The sequence below is a fragment of the Neomonachus schauinslandi genome, chromosome 16 (genome assembly GCF_002201575.2).
Source record: "Neomonachus schauinslandi chromosome 16, ASM220157v2, whole genome shotgun sequence".
Classification (NCBI taxonomy): domain Eukaryota; kingdom Metazoa; phylum Chordata; class Mammalia; order Carnivora; family Phocidae; genus Neomonachus; species Neomonachus schauinslandi.
In genome coordinates, this window is record NC_058418.1 from 46,860,882 (window position 1) to 46,886,101 (window position 25,220).

At 38.6% G+C, this 25,220-nt stretch overlaps 1 protein-coding gene across 1 annotated transcript in view; it reads right to left on the reverse strand.

Moving 5' to 3' along the window:
- Positions 1–3,484: 3,484 nt before the first annotated feature.
- LOC123326892 (contactin-associated protein-like 4) overlaps positions 3,485–25,220 on the reverse strand; it is a 36,288-nt gene continuing 14,552 nt past the window's right edge. The window contains exons 4-10 of the mRNA XM_044922064.1: positions 24,161–24,400; positions 21,921–22,145; positions 20,151–20,284; positions 19,303–19,390; positions 8,339–8,557; positions 7,912–7,983; positions 3,485–3,678 (exon numbers count right to left, since the gene is read on the reverse strand). Coding sequence (XP_044777999.1) covers positions 3,485–3,678; positions 7,912–7,983; positions 8,339–8,557; positions 19,303–19,390; positions 20,151–20,284; positions 21,921–22,145; positions 24,161–24,400 — 1,172 coding nt within the window. The remainder of the gene's footprint in view (positions 3,679–7,911; positions 7,984–8,338; positions 8,558–19,302; positions 19,391–20,150; positions 20,285–21,920; positions 22,146–24,160; positions 24,401–25,220) is intronic.

The following is a 25,220-nucleotide window of genomic DNA, read 5'->3' on the forward strand; positions in this document are numbered from 1 at the left end:
CTTGGAAGTACCAAGATCAGCAACATGTGGAGTAAAAAGGAAATTCTAGTCACAGCTTCACCATTTTCGCATTGCTACATATCCCTTTGGGGACATCGCCTCATTTATCTGCATCCTAGACATTTCATTGGTAAAACTGAGCGGTCTGCACTATAGATATTATTATATAACAACATATCAGTGCTCTCCAGGTGCATGATGGACATTGTTCCAAGATTCCGTTATATAGGAAGAACAATACCAACTAATGAAAGATGATTTTGTGAAAATTTTATAAAAGGAAACCTCGTAGAATAGAGTGGGGGAGGGCAACAGGGGGAGCTCTGAAGTCCTATCACTCAACTGCAGACCCAATAGGAAAAGACCACCTCGCACTGGAAACTACTTTACTACCCCGGCAGAGAGAAGGGCTTTCCTCCTCCCCTACCTGGCAACAGCTCAGCCAATGAAAAGCCACTCCACAGCATCCTCCCCACCCCTTTGTTCAGCCAACTTGCCTACAATTTTGCCATAGGCTCTTGTCCCAGATTACATTTCTCTGCTCTCCCTGAATAAACCCACTTTTGCTGGTAAAATAACTGAGTTTTATTTTTTACCGATAACACTTTTAAATAATTGGCTTCTGTTTGGTTGGCTGTCTGTTGCTTTTCCTTGTTTACCTTGCTGTCTAAAGAATTTATTAAATGTGTTTCAAAGAGTGACACTTAGGAAAGGATTTTTTAAAAAATGAAGCTATTTCTTACAGTGGACAAGGGCCATTTCAGTGACACAGCTTCCACAAAATGAAGATGCCATTTCCCACAGATGACCCCCATTTCATAGAGCCAAGTCTTCAGTGCGACATTAACTCCACTCTATTTGCATACTGTACATCTGAATTTAATGAGATTTGGAAAGTTAGTCATCTCAAAAAGAGAATGTTAATTATATATTGTTTTCATTTGAAATCACAGATAAGAATTTTTTAAACTTTTATATTATAGAAGGGTACGCTATATTCCTCCATATAATCCTGTGTATCAATATAGTGCTCACTGGCCAAGCTCTCTCTGCAGAAGTAGAAGGGTATCACCAATTTAAAAATACAAAACATTTCAACAAACAATTGCTGACAAAATATTGTCTCTGGCAAAACTTTAAATGTAGTTTAACTGCCTTTACTTGTTATAATCAATAAACATATTTCTAATTTTTTTCTGTCACTTTTGCGTCCACTTAAAAGGAAAACGCATGACAAATGCAGTTTTTGTTAATAATTCATAATAATCATGGGATGTACCAAAAGGCTTAAAAAACACAGACCACCAGTAAAGAAGGTGAACATCTACACATCTTTTTACTGTTTTAAGAAAATGAAAATCCAGTATAATTCCCTCATTTTAAACTTTTATACAACATCTCTTAAAATATATTCTGCATTTTACTTCAAAAAATGCATTTTATTAAGAAAAAAAGAAGGAATAGATTACAAATCAGGACATGAAAATCATGACATATGATGAATCAATGCGTTTTGATGCCATAATGCTGCAGTTTCTAGCAGTGCGGACCACACAGAACCATGAGGCTTCACCATCTATAAACCTGTCTACATCCCCAAGCAGGTTAATGCGGCTACTAAATCACATGAACACTTGCAACAGATTCAGAGCCGTTATTATGCTTGTATTCAGCTTTGCATCAAATAAAAACTACCATTTCTGTGTTCAATCCTTCAAGTCTTTCAATTAAAAAAAAAAAGTATGCCATTTATCAACATAGATCCTTCATACGCTACTATGTTAATTCATATCCTAAGATTTAGTCAGGCATTTACAGAAACAGTAAAATGGTTATAGAGCTATGGGAAAGACAGGCAGCTTTTGTAAGGAGGTTAAGAAGGAAAATATGATGCTTAATTTATGTATTTCCAAATTGTTCTGGTGTGAACAAATGAAGGAATCCAATTTTTCCTTGCCAGGCACCTGGAATGTGTGAGCATAAATAGCAAAGTGCCTTTACTATATAATTGGCTTATGAAATTTCAAGATAACTACATGCACGCATCTTATTTGCTTTGCCTCAAAATCCATTATTGTAACAAGTTTCATAAGGTTACTGATAATTCTCTGATCTCTTGGTATGTATACACACCCTAATCAGAATGTACTAGTTAGTAGGTTATATTGATTCCTGGTACTTTTTAAGAAATTACCCCATCACCATAAATGAGACATGACAGAATGGCAGACTTCGCACAGATCAGATAATATGCCATCACCCCTTAGAGTGAGCATCCTTTAACTACTCCACTGGCTTTGGTGAAAGGGGGCATGATTGCAGTTTCTATTTCAAAAAGCCTATCCTGGAGGTCAGTGCATGGAAAAATGTATGCCTGAAGGGGTATATGTTTTAGAATGGGGAACGGAGCTCTCTACCTCAAATTGTCCCTTTTTCTTTTTAATGCATCAGGAATGTGCTCTGTGGAATATAGTCAAGGGAGATCAAAGAAAATTTGGTGACAAGCTTTAGAAAAACAGAAGTACAAACCTGAAAAAAACCCAAAACTGGCATAAGTCTCAGGGAAAGTATTCTCAAAAGTATGTTTCATATGAGACATTACAGTTGTAAATAAAAATAATTTTTTTGGCATTGTTAAGAATTGTGTTCTTTATATCAACAAGCTTGGTAGTTGCAAACACTTCACATTCTTTGGGAAATTGGCATTTATCCAGCGTCTTCCCTACTGCCACCACTGAACACGGATAGCAGATGATGAGAAATTTAAAAGGTAGGACACCACACGCTGACAACCAATGCACTCTGAGTCTTGTCACATATGGATTTTACATTCAGAGCTAAAGTCTGACACTCAAAACCTAATGCGTTCAAAATCATTAAGAAGAGTCCAATAGAAAAAGAGCAATACGATCAAAGCAACGACAACAAAACACCTTTTGAGACTATTGATAAATTGTATTGAATGTAATACAGAGAAAGGCAAAGGGTTGATATACTTTTGGCCACTGAAGATGCAAACACCAGCCAAACAGGATCTGAGAAGCATTTCCAGGTCTATGAATAACACTGGAGGGACACTAAAGCAAACACAGAGCATGTTCTCAAAAAAAGCCAGTTATTATCATCCAATTTTGATTTTTTCCCTCTAACAAAAGGGATGTATCACCTGGTTGAGAGACCAGGGCTACAGTTTTCACGTTCAAAAACCGTAGTCATCAAGCCAGTCAAACTTCCATTTTAGATCCTATCAGAACAGCTGGAAATTAAGAGCAATATCGAATTCCTTGTTCTCTAGAACGACTGCTATGGGAAATACGTCACCGGATGAGGCCTCCCGCAGCCATCTCGAGTCTGGATATGGCAAGATGGCAGTGCTGAAAATCCATTGCCTGTACATTCAGTGTAAGAGCCTTTTCTTGTCCATCGAGAGCCCCTGGCTATTAAAACAGACTGCCGGAATCGCAAGTTAAATCACAGCCGCCAATCAGAAGAAGTACTCTTTCTGATTTTCATTGACTGCACTTTGTATATTAAGCTCACTTTTCAAAACAGCCTCAGCACTGTCTACGTTCTCTGACCTTTTCGCCTCGTTTCTTTTGTATAACCTTTTCTGCTGATAAATGCGAACGGCTACGGCAGCGATGCACAGCAAGATAAAGACCACAACAGCTATCAAACCTAGCGAGAGAGGAGAAAAAGAATGTAAAATCAGAATTTGTGTCGAAATGGAAGCCCTGCGCACTTCAGGGTTTAGTAAGTCATAAGAAAATTATTTTCCACATAAATTGAGCATCTGGTATCTATAAATTAAAAAAATATCCAAACCTCAAGTATTTCTGGATCAGGTGGTATCATAATATATGGAGTTTGTTTCTGAGTTCTATCAGCCTGGTGGGTTCGCCTCCATTTACTACTCTACACGCATATTATACTGGATTTATTCAGTGCGTTTCCATTTATTTTTTTTTAATTTTTTAGTGCATTTTACATTAAACACAAGATGTTACCAACACATCTCTAAGACCATGTGATCATTGCATATTAATACACAAATTTTAATTACTTTAAAATTATAGATAGTAGTAAGATGGTAAAGTGATTAAATGTGTCTTTGTACTTAAATATTTAAACACTGTAATTCAGTTGATTCGCAATAGTTCGTTCTACTGCATGCATCTGAATAATCCTGACTAGTGAAATATATTAATACGGATAATATAGATTATTTAGCTTATTTCTGTATGAGGAATACTGATATTCTGAAACATTGTAAATGTTGTAAAGGTTGTAAATAAAAGATTTAAATACCACAACTGTTAACTATGCCCATATATGGGCATCAACCTTGGCATTACATTGGGCCAGAAGTTCTTCGAAGTGTGATCTGTGAGTCCCTTTTGGGTCCCAGGACACTTTGAGGAGGTCCACGGGGTCAAAGCTATTTTCATAATAATTCTAAGATGCCTTTTCCATTGTGTTGACATACCCACTGCTAATGTAAAACAAGGTTGGGTAAAATTCCTGGTACCTTAGCATGAATTAAGGCAAGGCTACCGAACTGTAACAGTGGTCACTGAATTCATTATTACACTGTCAGGCAACCCCGGAAAAAAAGAAAAAAGCTAGCTTCACTTAAGAGTGTCCTCGATGAAGCACTAAAAATTACTTATTTTATGAAATCTTGACCTTTGGCTACATGCCTTTTTAACATTTTGGGCGATGAAATGGAAAGTACTTGGGGTGTATCTCCAAGTACAGTGGGTGTCCCAGGAAAAGCGTTTGTGTTAAAAGCTGACTTGTGAGCTCAACTTTTGGCTTCATGGAACACCATTTTTATTTGAAAGAATGATTGATAAACCATGGTTGTTTTGACTTGGATATTCGACAGATACTTTCTCTGAAATGAGTGAAGTAAGTCCGTCACTTCAAGAAAAAGTAACTGACAATATATGTTACCAGTGATAAAAGTCAAGCTTTCAAATGAAAAATAGAATTTGGAAAACTACTGCCTGTCACCATGAGTTTGAGAGTTTCCTAATACTTAGACTTTTCTGATGAAAACAGTGGAGGTATTAACTGATGTAGTTGTTTTTAGACAAAAATAGGTACAGTGAAAACAACAACGTGGATCACCTGTCATATTGTAAAGCTAGGATTCTTCCTTCCAGTTTCGATTAGGTGCATATAACTCTAACGGAGTCCACCAAGCCAACACACTGAATCATTATCACCAGAAACTGTGATTTCTCACCAATCACAGTTAATTCCTGAGCATATGATTTAATGGGCGGATTCACTACAGCAAATCATAATACTGCCAATGGCCGAGCCGATTTTTGGCTGGGTCAAACTTACCTGAGAAGGACAGCAATTCTTTGCTCATAAATCTAATATAAACGTGGCACCAAATTCTGCACTTGAAATCTAAAAAATTCACTACATATCCATTATTAGTTATATTAGTAAGTAATAACTTTATTCAGAGTATCTAATTGTTGTTATATATTTTGCCTCTCAGCAGTTGAGTTGCTACAAATATTTCTATTGTCTGGCATCTTGTTATAGGCCTCTTGTATCAAGAGAGACATTCTGAATAATTTCAATGTGAAAAACTGATGAAGTCTATTATAGAGAGCAGGCGACAGCAATTATAAAATAAACATCAACATTACAGTGGCCCAGACGAGATACCCAGACAGTCATAATCGTGAATGGACTCTGGAACTAGTTTGTTCCATGTATGTGATTTATCTCCTTTAATTTGGGGGAAGGTATTATGTCAGGATTTGTCATGTCCAAGGAAACCTTGATCTAACCTGTTAAACAAACAAAAAAAACAACACACTAAATAAAATACCGCCAAGCACTGTGCTCCATGACATTGCCATCTGAGGCCCTGTCTGACTGTGTTTTTATGAAGATACTGTGCAGCTTTCTCTCTGTCTAAATCTCACCATCCTTATCTGCATAGCCTGGCCAGAAATTCTCTATAATATCTGGGTCACCAGTTTTAAATGTCTTATAAACAATTTTCCCATCTTACATTATTCAGTGTTTGTAAGTGAAGACAAAGATCATCTACAATGTAGAACATAGGGCGATTAGCCAATTTGAAGAAATTTTAAATGGATTAATTATGGCTACACAGTGGGTGCTATTTACGAGTAACTAGACAACGGGTGAAAAATTATATTACGATGCTACCAGATGGAGAAACGCCCCAGAGGATGATATTCTGTGATTTAGCAGATAAATCGCATGTGGTCCCAGACAAGGCCTTTGGAGCTTAAACGGCCATGCCCAGCTGCTTTGCTTCTGACACTCAGTCTCTGCAATGCCCAAAAGCAGACGCCACTGGATTCCTAGACCCTCAATCCCTGGGCTGCAAATTTTCCACCCTTTGTCTGTGCTCTGTGTTTGAGCCAAGCGAGATTTCACAGGTGACTCATAACTTGTTCCCGTTCCAGAGTAACATAGAATGACTTATCAACACACCCCTCCTTTAGTCTGTAAATCTTCCCAATGATCTCTGCCCAAAGCAACAGTATTCTAAAGATTAAATATTTCGTTCTAACATTGGCTTGACTGTCCAGTCACTCTCTATGTATATCTATCTTTGTGTCTTTATCTCCCTATATCTATACTAGTTAAATGTATAAACGAAGCACCATTATGAGACTGCGACAATCTGCTTGACAAGGAATCCTAGTTTAAAACGTGAAGCACATTAAATGCTAGAGCTTTAAATGAGGTTTTACCATATAATGTATTAATAATAATATATTCATGTATTTCTTTTAGACATGCAGTTATTCAGCTATTAACTACTCTTCTAGCAGGTCTTACCGTTGTTTATTTTTTGCTTGTTATATGACTAAATGGGAATTCTATCTTGGGTATCTTTAATTTATACACCATTAGTTTGCTAAAAGAAAAATACCTGAAATAGCAATGGGGATGTTAATATCCTCACAAAGATTTGACTAGTACTACTGTCTCAGTAAAATCCCAACTTCTTAAAGGGGGCTGATGTCTGGATGAGTAAAGGTACAAAAAATAGAACAAATGGATCAGGTATAAAGCCCACAAAAACTGCCCAAGTAAAAGAATAATCACATTATCTGGCAATGTAATAAAATAACTGTTTACTTTTTATGTCCTTATCCTACGCAGACTGCGGAGAAAAGGTGAGCCACTAAGCATTTCCATTATCTTATTAATAACCTTCTTAAGACCACTGATCAGGAAGAAGACGGTATTTTTGGGGGGTTGGTTTTAAATAAATTATGTCTCAGAGAATATGCTGTTTCATTGCCAGGAAGATATACTTAAATTTTTTTGTGTTAATTCTGCAATTTAAAAATGACTATGAATCACTTTTATTCCATTAGCCTAATATTTGACAAAAATGCAACTAAAAATGTAATATTCATTGATGTGAGCACCTAAACCATGGAAATATCCATTTTATTGAGCATGACCACAACATAAAATATAAGTTTTTCCTGCTTTTTACATAAACTCTTGCAGAAGCAGTACAACAAAGTCCAAGAAGCCAACAAAAATCGTACTGCTTCCTCAAGTATATTCAGATTTCCCTAGGGATTGTAGAAGGCCACTTTCAAGCTAAATGATAACTCATTTTTACACAGTTTAGCAACTATTCCTTGAGTGTGGTGCCTTGGTGAAATTATCCATTATTTATACTGAAAATCTTCAAGGAATTCAGGAACTCAAGAAGACTCTAGAAGGCAATCCAGTATAAATAATAAACCACTCCCGTTGACCTCAGGCCTCAGTGCCTAACCCTGGGGATGTGTGTGAATTCTTCATGGTTTCTCTGATGCTCAATATTCGCCACTCCTAGTAATGACAAGTACCAAAGAAGAGCCCATCCATGCTTTCTGTTACCTCCAATCACTGCAGAGTCACTTCTGATTGCATTAGCGAGGGGTTCTCTGTCATCTCTTGTTCCTGAATGATCTGCAGGGAAAGAATAAAAAAGGGGGGAAGGGAGTGATATAGCCAGTCAAAAAGAAGAAATTTTGAAAAAAAAAAAAAAAGTCTTAAAACATTTTAAACCAGAGCAGAATTATGGAGGTCAATGTGGGATCCCTGTCGCCAACTTTTTTGAAGCTCAGCAGTGTCAACTTCAGGGGCCCACATGAATAAGGCACTGAGAATCTAGAGAAGAAATGGGAAAGAGAATTGGACGTCAACCAACAAAGCCAATTTTGAGAAGCCACCTCGAGGACCCGCTGCCTCAGCGGCATCGGAGGACTCAATGCCCAGGGGATCAGTGTGTTCGTTACCGCGTAAAGGAGGGGCCACACACCACCTGCAAACGAGTGTGTCCTTTCTCTTGATGTGGCATCAGTACCACCCTGGGCCACACAGCTGGACTCTGTCACATGTCCCGAGATGGTGATGGGGGCCAGGTGGCTGGGCTGCAGTGCGGCCTTCAGAGGAGCCACGTGGCTGAGCTGCACGGCAGAGAGACAGCCCAGGAAGCCCTGTGCGCCTGCCAGCGCTGTCTCCTGGTCTGTATCACTGTGTTCTGTGAACCCAAAGAAACACCGAAATGTTAACAATCGCGCAAGAGCAAACAGGGAAGGCTACAGATGGAATGTCCCCATCTGGTAATACAACAGCAAATATATATACAGTAGACTAAATTCCCCTTTGTCGGTCTTTATTCAAAGAGTCGGATCCAGCAAGTCTCTCCGTGACTACTGGTGAGCCTCTCCAGGTTAATGAAGGCAGGTTTTTAAGGATGGCTAATTTAATATCATGGGGTGAACTCTAGAAGTGATTGAAGCCTCCCTAAGAACGGGCCAGGTTTGGAACTGATGAGGGTTCGTGAGATGGTAAACTGAAACACAGATGATTAACATGATTTGTGATAGGGCTTGGAGTAAGAGATTCAAGTGCTTCCCGATTTGGAAATGGATTCAGCTCAGTTTGTGAGACGTAAGTCATGAAAAGCACAAAAGCTAGAGGGAAAATTGAGCTTCTGGAGTTCCCTTATCTATTGCCCAACCGGCCAATGGTTGGGCCAACAGCTTTCTCGTACTCTGCAACCCCATCCAAACATGCAGGGGGATGATGTTGAGATGTGGTGGAGGCTACACCCCAAAGAGTCGCCCTAATGACTCATGCACAGCAGTGAAAACGTTCATACCTCACAGCCTTTTCTCCCTCGTTCTCTGCCACCTGTCACTCAGACAGACACGTGCGCACCCCCGTCCCCTCTAGATAGAAAAACCCTCCCCCACATCAATGGGAGTTTAGTTTATCTGCAACTATTGTGGCACAGAGATTGGCTTGAATGCCAGAATATTAATTTATGGTTTTATGGTGAAGAATACATTTACATTTTATGCTTGGCGAGGCTCAAATTGAAATAAGGGGAATTACCTGTAGAGTTTTAAAGTTCAAATGTTATCAGACTACAATGCATCCAATCCACCCAATGTGACCAGAAAATAGCACTCCTCTCTCCTGCACTGCATATACAGGGACACAGACAACGGTTTGCACTTTTGTCTCTTTTTGAAAAAAAAAAAAAGGATAATAGGTATTAAGTATTTATTGGGTACTTATAACGCGCTCGGCACTGTTCTCAGGGATTTGCACGCTCGTGTTTGCAGCTCCCAGGAGCCGGGAGGGTCTGATGTCCGTGGTACAGGCGGGACACATGGGGTCAGAACTGCAGTGACTGCCTGAGGCTGAGGAGCTGTGGGCATTCTGTGCGGGACTCGGGCTGTTGGGCTCCAAACCACAAGACTCCCCTATTTATGAACTGCTCTCTGATTGACATGTTGTTTTCTTTCCTCTGTTCGTATCTTCTGCAGTGCCTCTTATTTATTTTGTTATTATTTTTTTGGCTTGACAGCAGCTAGTCTTGAAGTGACTCTGGACAACTCAGCTCTGATTGAGCCGGTCTTGTTATATTAAGAATTCTGAAGAACGCCGTTTTGTTCCATTACCATTCACACTTTATACCTAATGATGAAAATGCTGATTAAATGTTGAGTATCATGAACGTCATCCTCCAATCTGAAAATCAGAGCAATTACATTACTCTCCTGCTGTGGGGGATAGAGATACGGTACTCAGGCTCAGGCATTCTGCCTCAGAAGGCCATGTTCCGACCACCAGGCCACCCTGCCTCACTGCACAAAGACAGGCTTCCTGGACCTATAGGTGACCCTCAACCTCCAGCATTATGCTGTTACATAGAAGCCACTCCGTCCTTGTATAGAAAGCAAAAACGAACTTAGTCCCAACACACAGCATTCGCTCACTTGAATGGATATACATTCAAACATATTTATGTTTAGAAAGACAGCATTCTTGCTTTGGAGTTTTTTCACTTTAATAAGAAAGGAAAAGAAAATATACATTAATAGCAGCATAACCAGGACAGTGCTTTTCACATTTATTTTAAAATGTTAAAATCTTGATAACAATTTCTACAGACTTTTTAAAAAATCTTATCTTTTGAACCAAAAAAAAAAATTGTAAATAGATAAGATTCACTTCTCTGGTACAAATCTGATAGGAGATGAATTTTATTTTATTATTTTTTTTAAAGATTTGTTTATTTGAGAGAGAGAAAGAGCTAGCAGGGTAAGGGGCAGAGGGAGAGAACATCCAAGCAGATTCCCACTGAGCATGAAGCCCGACGATGCGGGGCTTGATCTCACGACCCATGAGATCAGGACCTGAGCCGAAACGAAGAGTTGGATGCTTAACTCACTGAGCCACCCAGGTGCCCTGAGATGAATTTTAAAAACTACACCTTCAAGTCCAAAACATTTTACATATTACAAATTACTGTATAAAAGACTTTAAATTCTAAAACTTAAAGTGGGCAGTTAATCAATTAATATTTGTTTTAAGAGCTACTGTTACAGGAAATAAATTCCCTGTACATCAGGCATCTCACATTCTAGTAGCAGAGACAGAAAACAGACATAGAGACAGGAACTAGTGAAAATTTGAAGAGTGGTAATGTTCTGAAGAAATGACTTAGAAAGTGTGATGGGGTGTGTCTGGAACAGAAATTTATCTTGATGGATTAGGTGAGTTTTGTGTGTCTATTTTAAGGTTGACTCTTCATAGTCCTGTTCCCTTAGTAGTCTGTAGATATTATTCCAGCAACTTCTCGCTCTATTACTTCTTTCTCAAATTTTGTGAGATTCCCTGTGATTCAGGAATTTTGCATAGAATATGGTGGGCCCTTTTCATCTGGAGACACAAGTTTTTTCTTTAGCCTGGAAAATTTCATACATTGTGCACACAACTATTGCTTCACCTTCATATTTTTGTAAAGATTTATTTTACAGAGAATGAGAGAGAGAGAGAACGAGCGGGAGGGGTTGAGGTGGGGGGGAGAATCCTCAGGCAGGCTCCCCACTGAGCGCGGAGCCTGATGCAGGGCTCAATCTCACAACCCCGAGATCACAACCTGAGCTGAAACCAAGAGTTGGGCGCTTAACCGACTGAGCCACCAGGGGTCCCTTTCACCTCTAACTTTTTTATCCTCTTGGTCTGCTGATTATTCACGCGGGGTCTCCTCTGCATATTCTTTAAGCTATTTTACTTTTCCCACCTGATTTTTATATTTTAGGACTTAATTTTGTGTGAATAAAGTGCTTCATTCACTTGATCTTCTACGTGATGAATTCAAGTTTCAACAAAGATCACTCTTTCCTACTACTGACATTTTTGGTCTGGAACAATCATACTTTTTAGTTCCTCAAGGTCTTTTGGTTGCTTTGCTAAAAGCAAGTGCTCTTACTAAGTTTCAACAGGATGGTATCTGTTTCCCTGAAGACGCTTACTGTGATAGGGAATGATTCCGGTGGCTTCGTTTCTTCCCCCTTTTTATTGTTAAATCTTCTTTTTTTTGGTCATTGAATCTTCTTAAGAATGGAGTTGTTTTTCTCATGTGCTGGGTGCTTTTCAGTCACTGATTTCCTTAGGTGGCAGACAATGTAGCTGCCCCACACCAGTGAGAGTGTAGGCCAAGCACTCACGTAACCTCCAGACCGAGAGGACTCAAACTTCAGGTCATCCGCAGCAAAATTCAGGAACTCCTCGAGTTTCAGGTTGCTCCCTTCTTTGGCAAAGAGGGGAAATGGGCACAGTGATGTTTTCAATGCTGACCTCTCCCCAAGGGCTCCAGAGATCTAGGCAAGCTAAGTATTTCCAAGTGGAGGGGAGGGATCTATGCAATTTAGGGTCTGCCCCCCAAGACTTTCCTAGGCTGGCCGCTGACTCTCTTCCAACCAGAGGGCAAGGAGGCCCCCAATACTTTTCTCACTGGCAACCTCCAGGCTCCCCCCTGCCTGCTGGGCTGGACCAACAACTCCTATTTTCAGGAGAGTCAATGGGTGGGAATTAGAATTAGGAGGGAAAGTACAGCACAGGGTTTTGCACCCACCTCCCCAGAACGGAGTCCAAACAAAACAAACAGCTATACTATGTTGTTCATAAGCAAAGCTGGCCTTAGAAATACATAGCATTAGATATCTTGCTGGACATTGACAACTGTGCTAATAGCCAATGAGCAAAAATAGCTATCTTTCCTATTATCTAACTCCTGAAATGCCAACACCATCTAAAGATTAGAACAGGTAGGGTGGAGGAACTGAAGACCAATGTCTCCTGCTTGACACAAATCCTGAGAGGACTCAATCATGTTTTGGATGTTTCTGGTTATAAACATCCTTAACTGACTCAAGATTTTTGGATAATCTTGCCTATTAAAAAATTAGCCCCAACTGTATTTTCCAAAAAAGGGAATGATTTCTGCTTTGTTAAAGAAGAAACCTTTTAACAGAAGGCCTGCCAGAAAAATAGAGTACCAAGGAATTAAAATTCGTACAAAGTGCCTTTCTATACCTGGAAAGAGGACTGTTTCTGGAAAAGGCATGAAGTAAATGGAAGAACAATCAAAAGGAGGGCTTCATGGAATTTCTTGTAGCTCTCATTAACAAATAAACAGAAAAACTCAGAAAACAAAACCAAATAGGTTGACCATACCTAGGAAGAGGGACCTTGTTTAAAAAGAATCTTAGTATCTTTAACCCATAAAGATAAGGATAAGAAGGCTTGCCAGAACATGGGGCAATAAATCAGAGGGGGAGCAGGGCTAAGACCCAGCAGAGCATCTTTGTCATTATATGCAATTACGACCAGGATTCAATAAACAAGAGTTAGTGGAAAAGTAAAATGGGAAAGCAGTCAGCAAATACTACGCGGATAAGGAAGCAGCTTTTCATAAAAGGTATTTATTTGCCAACCAAACCTATGGCTCTGAGATATAACCTTGAAAATCTGATTAATACAGAAGCTATTTATAGTTAGATATTTCCGGGCGACCTGTACTTTTCTTTTGCTTTCAATTAACCTGTCCTAAGTGTCACAAGACATTTACAAAATCACAGGGTCCCTTAAATAATCTAATCAAACTATCTTACGTACACCCTTGGCTTTGAAGCAGGTTTTACATAAACTAGCACTGAGATTGACGTTTGTTCCTACAGCTCTTCTAAGAGATGGGTAGATACCCTCTTTCCTCTGACCACACACTTTATTTACATCTGGCCTAAATCTCCACTGCAGAAATCTGAGCTACTTCCTGGCTCTGCAGCCTCAGAAGAGATCAATGATCTCTATGGGTCATTGCCTCTAAATATACCAAAGCTACTGCTCAGCACAGACTGAGCGAAAAACATCTTCAGGCTTTTAGGAAACTCTTCTAACATAAAAACAATCCATAAACAGAACTCAGAACTTCATTTTACAATGAGTTTTGGATGTAAAAATGAACGTAATGCAGCCTATTAATTACGGAGGAATGCGAGCCAAGTCCGTCTGATGCAGCCTGGTTCTTCCCACACCGTGAGGGACCAACGGATTGCTGCTTGTCAGGGTCCCTGCACCATAACAGATCTGACATAAACAAGTAATAGATAGTAACTTTAAACTTCACTCAGCCTTTGAACAGTGACTTTGCAGTCATTCTACAATGGGTTAAATTATATCATTCAAGAGGTGAGCACATTTTTCTGTGAAAGGTTTGATGCAATCTCAAGATTTTGTAATGGTCTTCAGTGAGTTTCTTTTTTCATGTGTGGCATTGTGACCCAACAAAACCTTAATGAGTTAGCAAAGCAACTTCATACCTGCATAGTTCCTTTGACCAATTACACCTTAGAGAGATCTTTTCTTACATAATGTTCAAGTTAATAGTTCTCTTAGAGGAGCTGCTGAGAAATCATTCACTTCGGCATCAGTACTTCATACATGTGAACAACACACTTGACAGAGAAATGACATCAGACCGCCTGCCTTTTCAGAAGGAAGACTGGAAAAAAAACTGCTTCCTCTCTGTCTTCAAGTACTCATTTTTACAAAGGAAACGGACCATAGGAACAAATTTTTAACTCCAATCACCATTAACAAGCATTAGTAGCAGTTATCAAGCAAGGAGGGTAATTTTTAGGTAATAATATCAAATTGTACTAAGATGACATGGAAACCAGCTCTAACCCTTTATTATACTTAAAAGACAACACTAGCAGAATTCACATTTAACTGCTCTTACTCTCAGGGACCAGTCCCGCGGCTCATCACTAGGCTGGCCTGCCAGCATCTCTTTGCTTTGTGCCGAAAGCTCCTGTATGCATCTCCTGCCAACCTCATTCTCTCTTCTCTTCCATCAATTCCTGCTCTTTAATAAAGTCACTCACGCAACAGAGTAAGCCCCTGATAATGGCTTTATTTTTTACTTATTCCTAGTGCAGGTACATTTTAAAGCATGTCAGTAATTAAAGAAATAAACAATTGCCTTCTCTTTTTTATTTTAGAAATTATTCTAGTTTTATCATGGTACAAAGGTGTCTAGATTTGGCAGCTGATAAATATATAATTTGGGATGCGTGACTTTTGCTTTTATCATTCGGTATTTTTTTTGAAGTGTAAACAGAGCTCTGTTTTATTACGTTTGACCGCCAAATGAAAGCGATGAGAGTGATATCGTTGTCAAAGGCACACTCGTCCTTCCTACCTGGAGCACAACCTCATGATTTTATGAGCCTCTGACAAAATCCCAATGTCTACCATACCATGTGCTCTATAATTAAAATCAGATAACACGTTTCAGCAACTGGAGTGTTCTTTGGGTTTGGGACGTGACACTTTGATCTATGCTCTTGTATCATGATGAGGACAGAGGTGTCTTTAAGCTTCTAGGTATGGCCAGTTCATGTCGCTAATTCTCTGGAAACAATTAGAGCCTCCACAAGGATGAAGCCACTCTATGCACCAGAGACAGTCTATGACATTTTAATTGTTAAAATATTCAAAAATCCACTTGATGAAGAAAAAAATTCAGTAGACTTCTTACTGCTCTTATTCTAAGCTGTACTTCTCTTTTAAAATAACCATTCTCTTAAGTGTCATTTCACAATATATTTACACAATCAGGACTTAGGTCATCTGATTTCTCCTCAGCTCTAGGCACTGAAGTGAGTTTTACATAAAGGATTCCTGACACACTGGAAATTATTCCCCAAGCCCTTCAGTGGAGACCAGTTGTCCTTTCCTTGCTGACTACAGACATTATTTACATCTGGCCTAATCTCCACTGCAGTGATCTGAGCTACCTCCTGGCTCTGTGTCCTCAGAAGAGAGGAATAATCACTGTTCTTTAAAAAGATTTTATCTATTCATTTGGATGCGGGGCTCCATCCCAGGACCCTGGGATCATGACCTGAGCCGGAAGCAGACGCTTTACCGACTGAGTCACCCAGGCGCCCCAGGAATAATCACTATTGATCAAGACCTCTAATATGCAAAAGCTACTACTCAGAGTAAGTGAAAATAATCATCCAGTTTTTACTAAAATCAAAAATCTATTATAACATATAAAAGTATCTAGATACAGAATTCAGAGCTTAATCTTACAGTGAGATATGAATATGAAGAGCAGATTTAATGTACTCTTGATCGTAGGAGGATCTGAGCTAAGCTGCTTGGCTAAAACCACAGCTCCCAACTACTAATGATTATTATTGTCAAAGTTATTGAGTACTTAAATTAAATGTAATAGGGAGTTAGAGATGGTTTCCATGTTGTCATAATAGAGTTTGATATTACTACAAAAGTTCACCTTCCTTTTGAGTATCAGCTAGTAATGTTTGTTCACAGTGACAATAATCTAAAATCATCTCCATAGTTCTTACTAAATTTAAGAAATGAGTAATGGAGAAAGCTGAAAGAGGGAAAATATGTCCTTCTTTCTGGGTTTCCATCTAAAATGGCAGTGAATGGTCATATCCTTCAGCGTTTGGTTGAAAAGGCAGACAAATTACAACTCCAAAAAAATGACTGATGAATGTTCATATTCTGCTCCCTTAAAAGAAATATTTGGAAATCATAAAATGATACAAATATTTTACTCACTTTTATTTGGAGGGTAATTTGGAACTATTTTATTTAATGCGACATAGGGCACATTATACTCAATTGGATACATAGGAACACTGTGTAGGACGATGATGTGTATGCCCACTAACATAAGCTCTGTGAGGGCAGATGCAACGTCCATCTTGCTGGACAGCATTCTCTGTGTACACAACAGGTGATCACAAAGTATGTGCCTAATGAATCTAAGCCCAAAGGGCTTCCAAATAGGAAAAACAGATTTGATAAGCGCGGGGCCATGACAATGTGCCTCGCAGACCTCCAACTAGAGGACAGTAATTGACCAACAGCCCCAGCTGCCAGGCTCTGAAACCTATCTTTATCCTTGGGCCAAGGCCATGCTTCCTGTGGGTGGCTCCCAGCGGTGGCTGAAGACAGCAGAGAATTCCTAAGGCGGGCTCATTCTTGGGAAACAGGAGATTCTTCTGATGGCTGGCTGACTCAAGGGCTCCCCAAAGACTGCTCAACCCTTCTGAGATTGCACAGACTTCCAAGATACTTCTAACTTTTCCTTTCTCTCTCTCTCCCCTTCATTTGGAAGCAGAGTTGCATGGCCATCTGATGGCTCTGCAACTCCTGGCCAGTTCCCTCCCCACTTTCTTTTTTATAAGTGTTCCCTGAATAAAATCTTCACATGGTTAATTTTGTCTTGGCGACTGCTTTTTGGAGGACCCAGCCTAACCTAATAAGAAACTCCAAGATTTTGACTCTGAAAAACAAACTGAGGGTTCTAGAGGGGAGGGGAGTGGGAGGATGGGTTAGCCTGGTGATGGGTATTAAAGAGGGCACGTTCTGCATGGAGCACTGGGTGCTATGCACAAACAATGAGTCATGGAACACTTCATCTAAAACTAATGATGTAATGTATGGTGATTAACGTAACAATAAAAAATTTTTTAAAAAAGGAAACTCCAAGATTGAACAATTCTCTGGAAAATTAATAGCTCCATTTTAGCATCTATTTTACTATAAACTAATACACTATATTAAAGTATAATAATATACTACATGTTTAATTGTAAATTCATATACCACACCAAATTTGACCATAAATTACTACTCTCCTTTGAATTACAAATGACTTGAATAGAGCATTAGCCCTTGGTCCTGGGTCAAGATCCTAACCTTAGATACACGCCATATAAGTTCTTACCTATACTTTTAGGAGAATGAGTTGATTCAGACTATAAAGTTCATTGCTAAATCTGGACTTTAATCTTATTTTTCAGTATGAGTGACATGCATTTTAATAATATGCTATTCTTAAATAAAAACATTAACATCTTTAATTCCCTACTAATCTCCCTCCTCATTTACAAAAAGGGAAACAAATATTTATATAATGAATGTTACTATTCTACTGTTTGATTAATACAATCCTCCTAATAGAATGCAGATAAGTTTCCCAATCGTTTTATAATATATTTAACATATTTCTACTCACAAAAGGTATTTTCATGAGTAACTGTGGCATTAAATTTGAAGATTTTATTTCTTCAAAAATATGATTGTATTAACATTATGCATGACTGTTAAAATTTTCTATCTTGTATTTTACATTTTTATGTAATGCCTCATTTCAGACCCTGCTAGACTGAGAACTCTTGAGATCAGGATTTGTTATATTTATTTGACTTTTTTTATTACTATAGTTGAATTTACATAATTTACATGATGGAACTCACTTGGAATTTTTCAGTTAAGCTTCCAAATATCTAAGAAATACTTTGCACATGTCCACTCTAGCGTACTGAGAGAACATTGCAATTCATATTTCCCCTGTTTGCTTGGAGAATGAGAGCACACAATTTTGATGCTCATCATAGTCTTAGAAAACCTAGAAATATTTATAAATTTAACTATTAACCTTCTCAAGAACCAGTATTTTGATCATTCACCAATGGGTTTAATCAAACATTCTCCGGATCCTGAGATTATGTTCAGGGAATGTAAGGAATGATTAGTCAAGGTACAAATAGCTGAAGAGTCAAAAAATAAAAGATTACATTTACTATCCGAGGCGAAATATTCCAGGTTAGTGTCAAATATCAAACAAGAGATGAACACCAGACTATAAGGGTCCCCCACCAAAATCATGTGAAATATCACTCCTCTTTATAATTTACTTATAACTAAAAAGAAAACCCGATCAAAACATAGTGCCCCTTATTCCACTTAGTCCTTGCTGGCAAGCATAAAAAATGTACATACATTTGGATGTTAAATGGCAAGAATATTTTCTACTTGAGTGCTACTATCAGAAGTGCTTGGTGGATATAAATAATAATCATATGACATTTAACACTGGGTTCCAGCAAGAGTGGCAAGCCACTGCCGCCTTTCAACAAGGCAAACAGGATCCAAGCCAGAACCTAAAGCAGATTCACAAACCTTGAAGAAAAGCTATTGCTCTTCCCTCCCTTCTCTCTTAGGCCTAGTCCTGGTTTGATCATTAGAGGACAGCCTGTGTATTTGGCAGCTGATTGATACAGTCTGCTACTTCTACTTTTACCGTTTGATATTTTTGAAGTGTGAGAACAAAATCATGTTTCATTACGCAGAGACCACAGTGACATTACTATCAAAGGACCATGCTTGTTCAGCAGGAAGTCCCTGCACATGGTTACATAACCCCTGAGAAGGTATGGTTTCTGCCTTGATTATCACTCATTTCGTACTTAAAATAAAACAGGAGATTTCTTTTGGCATGATGAATTTGTGTGTGGCCTGTGTGCATGTTTGGAATAGGACTCTTCTGATCTTTATGCATCACGATTAGGAGAAGGTCGTGCCTTTACTTACCTAAAATCCTGCCCAGTACAAGAGACCTGACGGCACTGAATTCTGTACCTGATGACAGGTGGACTTGTCTCTTTGCATTCTCGTCAATCTATAGAATTGTTATATGAGGTGCAAACAGCCAGATGGATGCCATTTTGTTGGGAAGACGACAGAAAGCCAAGGAAGATGAAAGAAAATGATAAAACAGGCAATTGTTAGTATGGCCCCCAAGATTTAGAAAAACAAATTTTAAAGAGCCATTTACAAAGGTGAATGATATTTTCTAAACCTTCTATTCTACCCTCAGATACCAGTGCACCCCACCTTCTATCCCCTTATATCATTTTAATTTCCTCCACTGTATGAGAAATCCAAAATTGGTAAAGCTAAAAAAAAAAAAAGAAAAGAAAAGAAAAAAGAAAAATGCGAGTTATTTTCACCTTGATACCTTTACCTAGGTCGGTATTTTCACTTGAGTCATTCAGCTAAGACATTTTCCTCTATGTAGAGGGCCAAAACATTCGTGCTTTTCTTCAAAAGCTGGTAGAGTGAGCAATTCCATTGGTTTCATGGGAGTAGCAATATCCCTACTACTACTATGTACAATAAAATAGACAGCTTTCCCTCCTGAGCGACGTAAAACAAATGAGGAAAGGCTGGCATTTGGGGTATCAAATAGTAATAATATCTTGGACAGAACCTTTATCCTTTCAAAAACTAGACCCCATTTGGCAGTCTGTCGATGATCTGCGCAAGAGCAGCATTGGAAGGATGTCTTCAGTCTATTCATTATCATAATTCTGCCGACGGTCCTTCATGCTGGGGAATCGTAACTGTAACCGCTGCTTCTGTTGAATGTATTATATTACCTCTACAAAGACCACGCCTTCTTCTCTGTTAATCTCTACGTGGTGAAGCTGCCCATCCGCCATGTTTTTGAAATCAAAGTTAACGACATCAGGTTCTTGATATCTATTTAGCTTGTACCTGATCTGCAAACTTCCTAGAGTAGGGAAGAGAAGTTATATTTTTAGTTAAAAGTGTAGTTTAAGAGCTACTTATAAAAACTCAGAGTACTCTTTTTAGCTATTAATTTCAGGTGGAAAATTCACAGTAGCTTACTGGAGGTCTCCTTTCCTCATAATTCCTAGAAGTCAGCTTCTGTGTCAAACTGCCCTGTTTTCAAGATCAAGACCAAGCATGTTGCCAATAAGCAGTCTTTCCTGCAAATCTTTAATTTTTCCCCCAGAAGTCAAATATGCGTTAAGCATAAGCAAATCTCTATACTAGTCTCTGGATATAGGGAGGAGAAAAAACATCAGCCAAGTGGTTTTCTGTGACAAGGTTTCTGTAACATACACATGTCCTAATCCACAAGCCATTGCCCGGTACCAGCATTTTCCATGACTATTTCATTGCTGACCATTAGAACCAATAGATTACTTTGGGGACCTTTTCCTATATATAATGCTAAGTTGTTAACATTCCCTCAAAACTTCTCTACTTTTGGGATCCGAAGGGGTACGTGCACCCCGATGTTTATAGCAGCAATGTCCACAATAGCCAAACTGTGGAAAGAGCCAAGATGTCCATCGACAGATGAATGGATAAAGAAGATGTGGTATATATATACAATGGAATATTATGCAGCCATCAAAAGGAATGAGATCTTGCCATTTGCAACGACGTGGATGGAACTGGAGGGTATTATGTTGAGTGAAATAAGTCAAACAGGGAAAGACATGTATCATATGATCTCACTGATATGAGGAATTCTTAACTGCAGGAAACAAACTGAGGGTTGCTGGAGTGGGGGGTGGGGTGGGAGGGATGGGGTGACTGGGTGATAGACACTGGGGAGGGTATGTGCTCTGGTAAGCGCTGTGAATTGTGCAAGACTGTTGAATCTCAGATCTGTACCTCTGAAACAAATAATGCAATATATGTTAAGAAAAAAAAAAAGAAGAAGGAGGAGGTAGCGGGAGGGGAAGAATGAAGCGGGGGAAATCGGAGGGGTAGACGAACCATGAGAGACGATGGACTCTGAAAAACAAACAGGGTTCTAGAGGGGAGGGGGGTGGGAGGATGGGTTAGCCTGGTGGTGGGTATTGAGGAGGGCACATTCTGCATGGAGCACTGGGTGTTATGCACAAACAATGAATCATGGAACACTTCATCTAAAACTAATGATGTAATGTATGGGGATTAACATAAGAATAAAAAAAAATAAAATAAAAACAAAAACAAAAACAAAAACTTCTCTACTTTTAATTGAAGGAAATATTTACTATATACAAATAGGTACCTTCTTTCAAAATGACCCACAAAATTGATATTGATATTATATGAAATAGTAAAGAGCTTTTAGCAATAATACAATATGATAAGTATTTTATTTAAATAAAAAATTAACACTGAATATGTAAAATTATCAAAGTTATAATAAGCTAAAGCTATCTTAATTTTAAGTAATCCTTTTAGATTAAACTTATAGGATAGTATTAAAAATATTGAATACAAAAAACAGGCACGCTTTTCTTCTTCGTAGTTTGAGAGGCAAGAATATGAGAACAATCCATATTATTACTAATCTAATGTTCTAAATCAATTTTCTCTCTCTCTCATCTAAAAGCACTCACCATTTTTGGCAATGATAACTGAAAGGTATTCTTTATAAAAGGAGCTCACATAAAGCAGTAAGCTTGGTGCTTGTGTTGTTCGAAAGCTAAATTTGATCATTTCTCTGCTCAGTTTCATATCGCCATGAAATGAAGCAGCGTGGGAGCTGGAATTTTTACTTAGGGAATAATTTTCTTGAAAATTGTAAATCACAGATGAGCCAGATCCAAAATATGCAGAAATCTCTGAAATGATAGACACATTTTATGTTAAAAAAATTAAGTACAAGGATCTTGTTTCAGCTATATTGGTATTTTCTAATTAAAAATAACAAATTGTATAGATACAACAAATAGCCCCAAGCCAGGACTAAAGACCACAGGAAATTAATAGAGCTTTTATGACTGTCCTTGAAATGGCTTTATGTTAGAATTATATGTAATTAATTTGCTAGTTAACCTTATAATTGAAAGCATAACATCCCCCTCTCTGACTTCAGACATAAACCAGGTTTCTTGGCTTTTATCTCCCTTACCATCCATTTTCTTATTTAAATTTTTAGTCCCATCTATTATTTTGTAGCTAGAATGCACTAGTCTTCCTGTAATAGGAAGGAAGGAAGCTTGAGGGGTCTTCTTACCTTCCAGGATCAAGAGGCAGAAATGTTCTTTTTTGCCTAAACACTTTCCCCTATTTATTGTGCCCTATGAAAAGAAGCTAAATCCAGTGTTAATATAAGATGGGCAGCAGTGATCAACATAAGGAACTATCCAGTCTCTTTTAGTTTTACAAAAGTGTAGTACTTTACTTATATGAGATTAATATCACAAATTCACACACACATGCATATGCATGCACACACACACTACCTATTTATTTATACATGTATGAAAATGAGGAGGATACTGGAGGAATAATTAGAGCTGGATCCTGGAACTCTGCTTCTCTCCATTACTATAAAGGACCAGTTGTGGAACGTGAGTTGTAAATGATGCTCACAGGGTAATAGAGCAACATCTCCATTCCCTTGGCACTTGAAGAGTGTTTTAATTTGCTTGTTTTATTATTTTTATTTCTGTAATACACTTTTTATATGCAATACGATACATAGATGCAGAGTGGCATTCTTGATTGCAGTTAGCAAGCTGAACTAGAAATCATTTAGACTCAGAAAGTAAAGACAAGTTCTTCAGAAGAGGTGGTCTTTGTTCTAACTTTATTTAGAACTCGTGACCCTGAGATCAAAACGTGACTGAGATCAAGACCCAGGCCAAGATCAAGAGTCAGACATTAAACCCACTAAGCCACCCAGGCATCTCTTAACTTAAAATGTAAACGGCCTCCTAGAATGATAGCAGTGGTGTGTGAGTTATTATCACCAGGTTGACTTGAAATTATAACTTAGTTCTGATAAAAAGTAGATGACTTTTAACCCATTTTTCATGAAATAATCCCAAATGCTTTCTTTGCAAAGCAGGAGTTGCCTCAGTTTGGAGGCAATTTTTGTTAGCCTCCTTCAGGAAAAAGGTTCAGGAGCTCAGACACACTCAAATAAAGCAACTGAATTAAACATGATGGCAGTTTCCTAGGAGCAACTATGAAAGCATAACGATGTCTGTGTATTCAGAGAAGTCCGTCCAGAACACTTAATACTACACTCAATTCTTTCTTTCTTCCATGAGGTAGGTCTGCGAACAAGACAAACTGAAAAATACCCCACTATTTTACGTCACAGATAGTTGCCACATCATAGAGCAAAATGCCTGAGTATCTCTTTTTTGTTACACGTGCATATTTAACGGAAAAGTTATTTTTATTCTTGGAAAAAATATTTGTTTGGCAAAAACCAAAACGCAATCCTTCCTAAATCTCCTTTCACGGTTGATGATCTTCATCAAAAATAACAATAATGCCTTTAAAGATTTTAAAACAGAGAGCTGCCCCATGGGACAGGTTGCTGACAGCCATAATACCTTAGAGCATCAGCATTAGACAGAAAAAAGCAGATTAAGCAGCCAACGCTTTAGGACACCTAGAGGCAACTTGAGAGGCTTTATTATTAATAGATACTGTTTTTTTTTAAGAATTGAGGCAAATATTTAAGAAATGAAATGGGATTAGCATGAAACAGGTAATTTGCAAAAAACCAAAATCTGAAATGGAACTATTTTTGTTTCAAATCAGCTACCCAGAAAATTACCGCAAGATGTTTTCTTCAGATTGGGTGAGTTTCTGTCAGGACAGCCAGTGCCATACTTACCCCTGGAGCAGAACGGCCCCGTGTATGCAGAGAGGGTGCAGTCACAAGAGAACCCACTGAGCTTTTCTCTGCATTTCCCTCCGTTTTGACACAATTTTCCGTAGCTGCTGCAGTGCCCTCTGCAACCCGGCTCCACTCCGGGCGTCACCTTAGCTCTTTCTTCCAGGTCCAGGGACATTCCGTTCAACTGCAGAGACCGAATGCAGCCCAGAAAGCCCCTCTGTCTGGTGGCCGTTCCACCTGAAAGGGAAATACTGCAAATGGAAACGTGTTCCTGGGTGTTTTATTCAGGATTTCAAGACCAGGTAAAACTGAGGCCTCACAGAGAACGGCAGAAGCCGTGGCCTTACAAGGAATGGGCAAAACGGGATGAGCCTATATAATTTGGGGAGCACAGTGTTTTGTGCTGAATATTGTGACACACTACTGAGAGAATTCAAGAAGATAAAACGTGAACTCAATTTTTTCCAAAGGTTGAATTTGTTACATATTGGTTTTCTAAAAATGATTTATCAAAATGTAAGCCAGAGAGGTGTTTTGTTTTGTTTTTTCGTTTCTTTCAAAGAACAAAATAAGGCTATATCTTATGGATTGATCGACTTAAGTAGAAGCTTTTTTTTTTTTTTAATTTTAAATCAGCATGTATTTGTGGGTCAGTGTGGCTCGTTCTTCATATTGAAACCTGATCCTGATGCTGGTACAGTATTAATTTATTGAGAATTATGAAAGACTCCTTGAGCTCTTCTAACGACTATGCACTGTTGTGGTCTTTGGTCGTTATTCTTCCATCAAAAACATGGTAACTGAGATTATTTGCTTTTGTCTGGCATACTTCCCAGTGAATTTCTTCTAAATACTGGTTCAGTGTGGTCTGACGCAAGCTTGGAAAGATTCTCAACAAACTGGGGGCAGGGGGTTGATGGAGAGACAGTGATGTAGCATTTATTGGCTAATACATGACAATATGACTTATCAAGTGACCCCTGAAGAGGTTTACAATGTCTGAGTGGAATCAGACCCTGCTCTTCTAAGGCAGAGAGAGGCTCTTAAACCTTAAGGA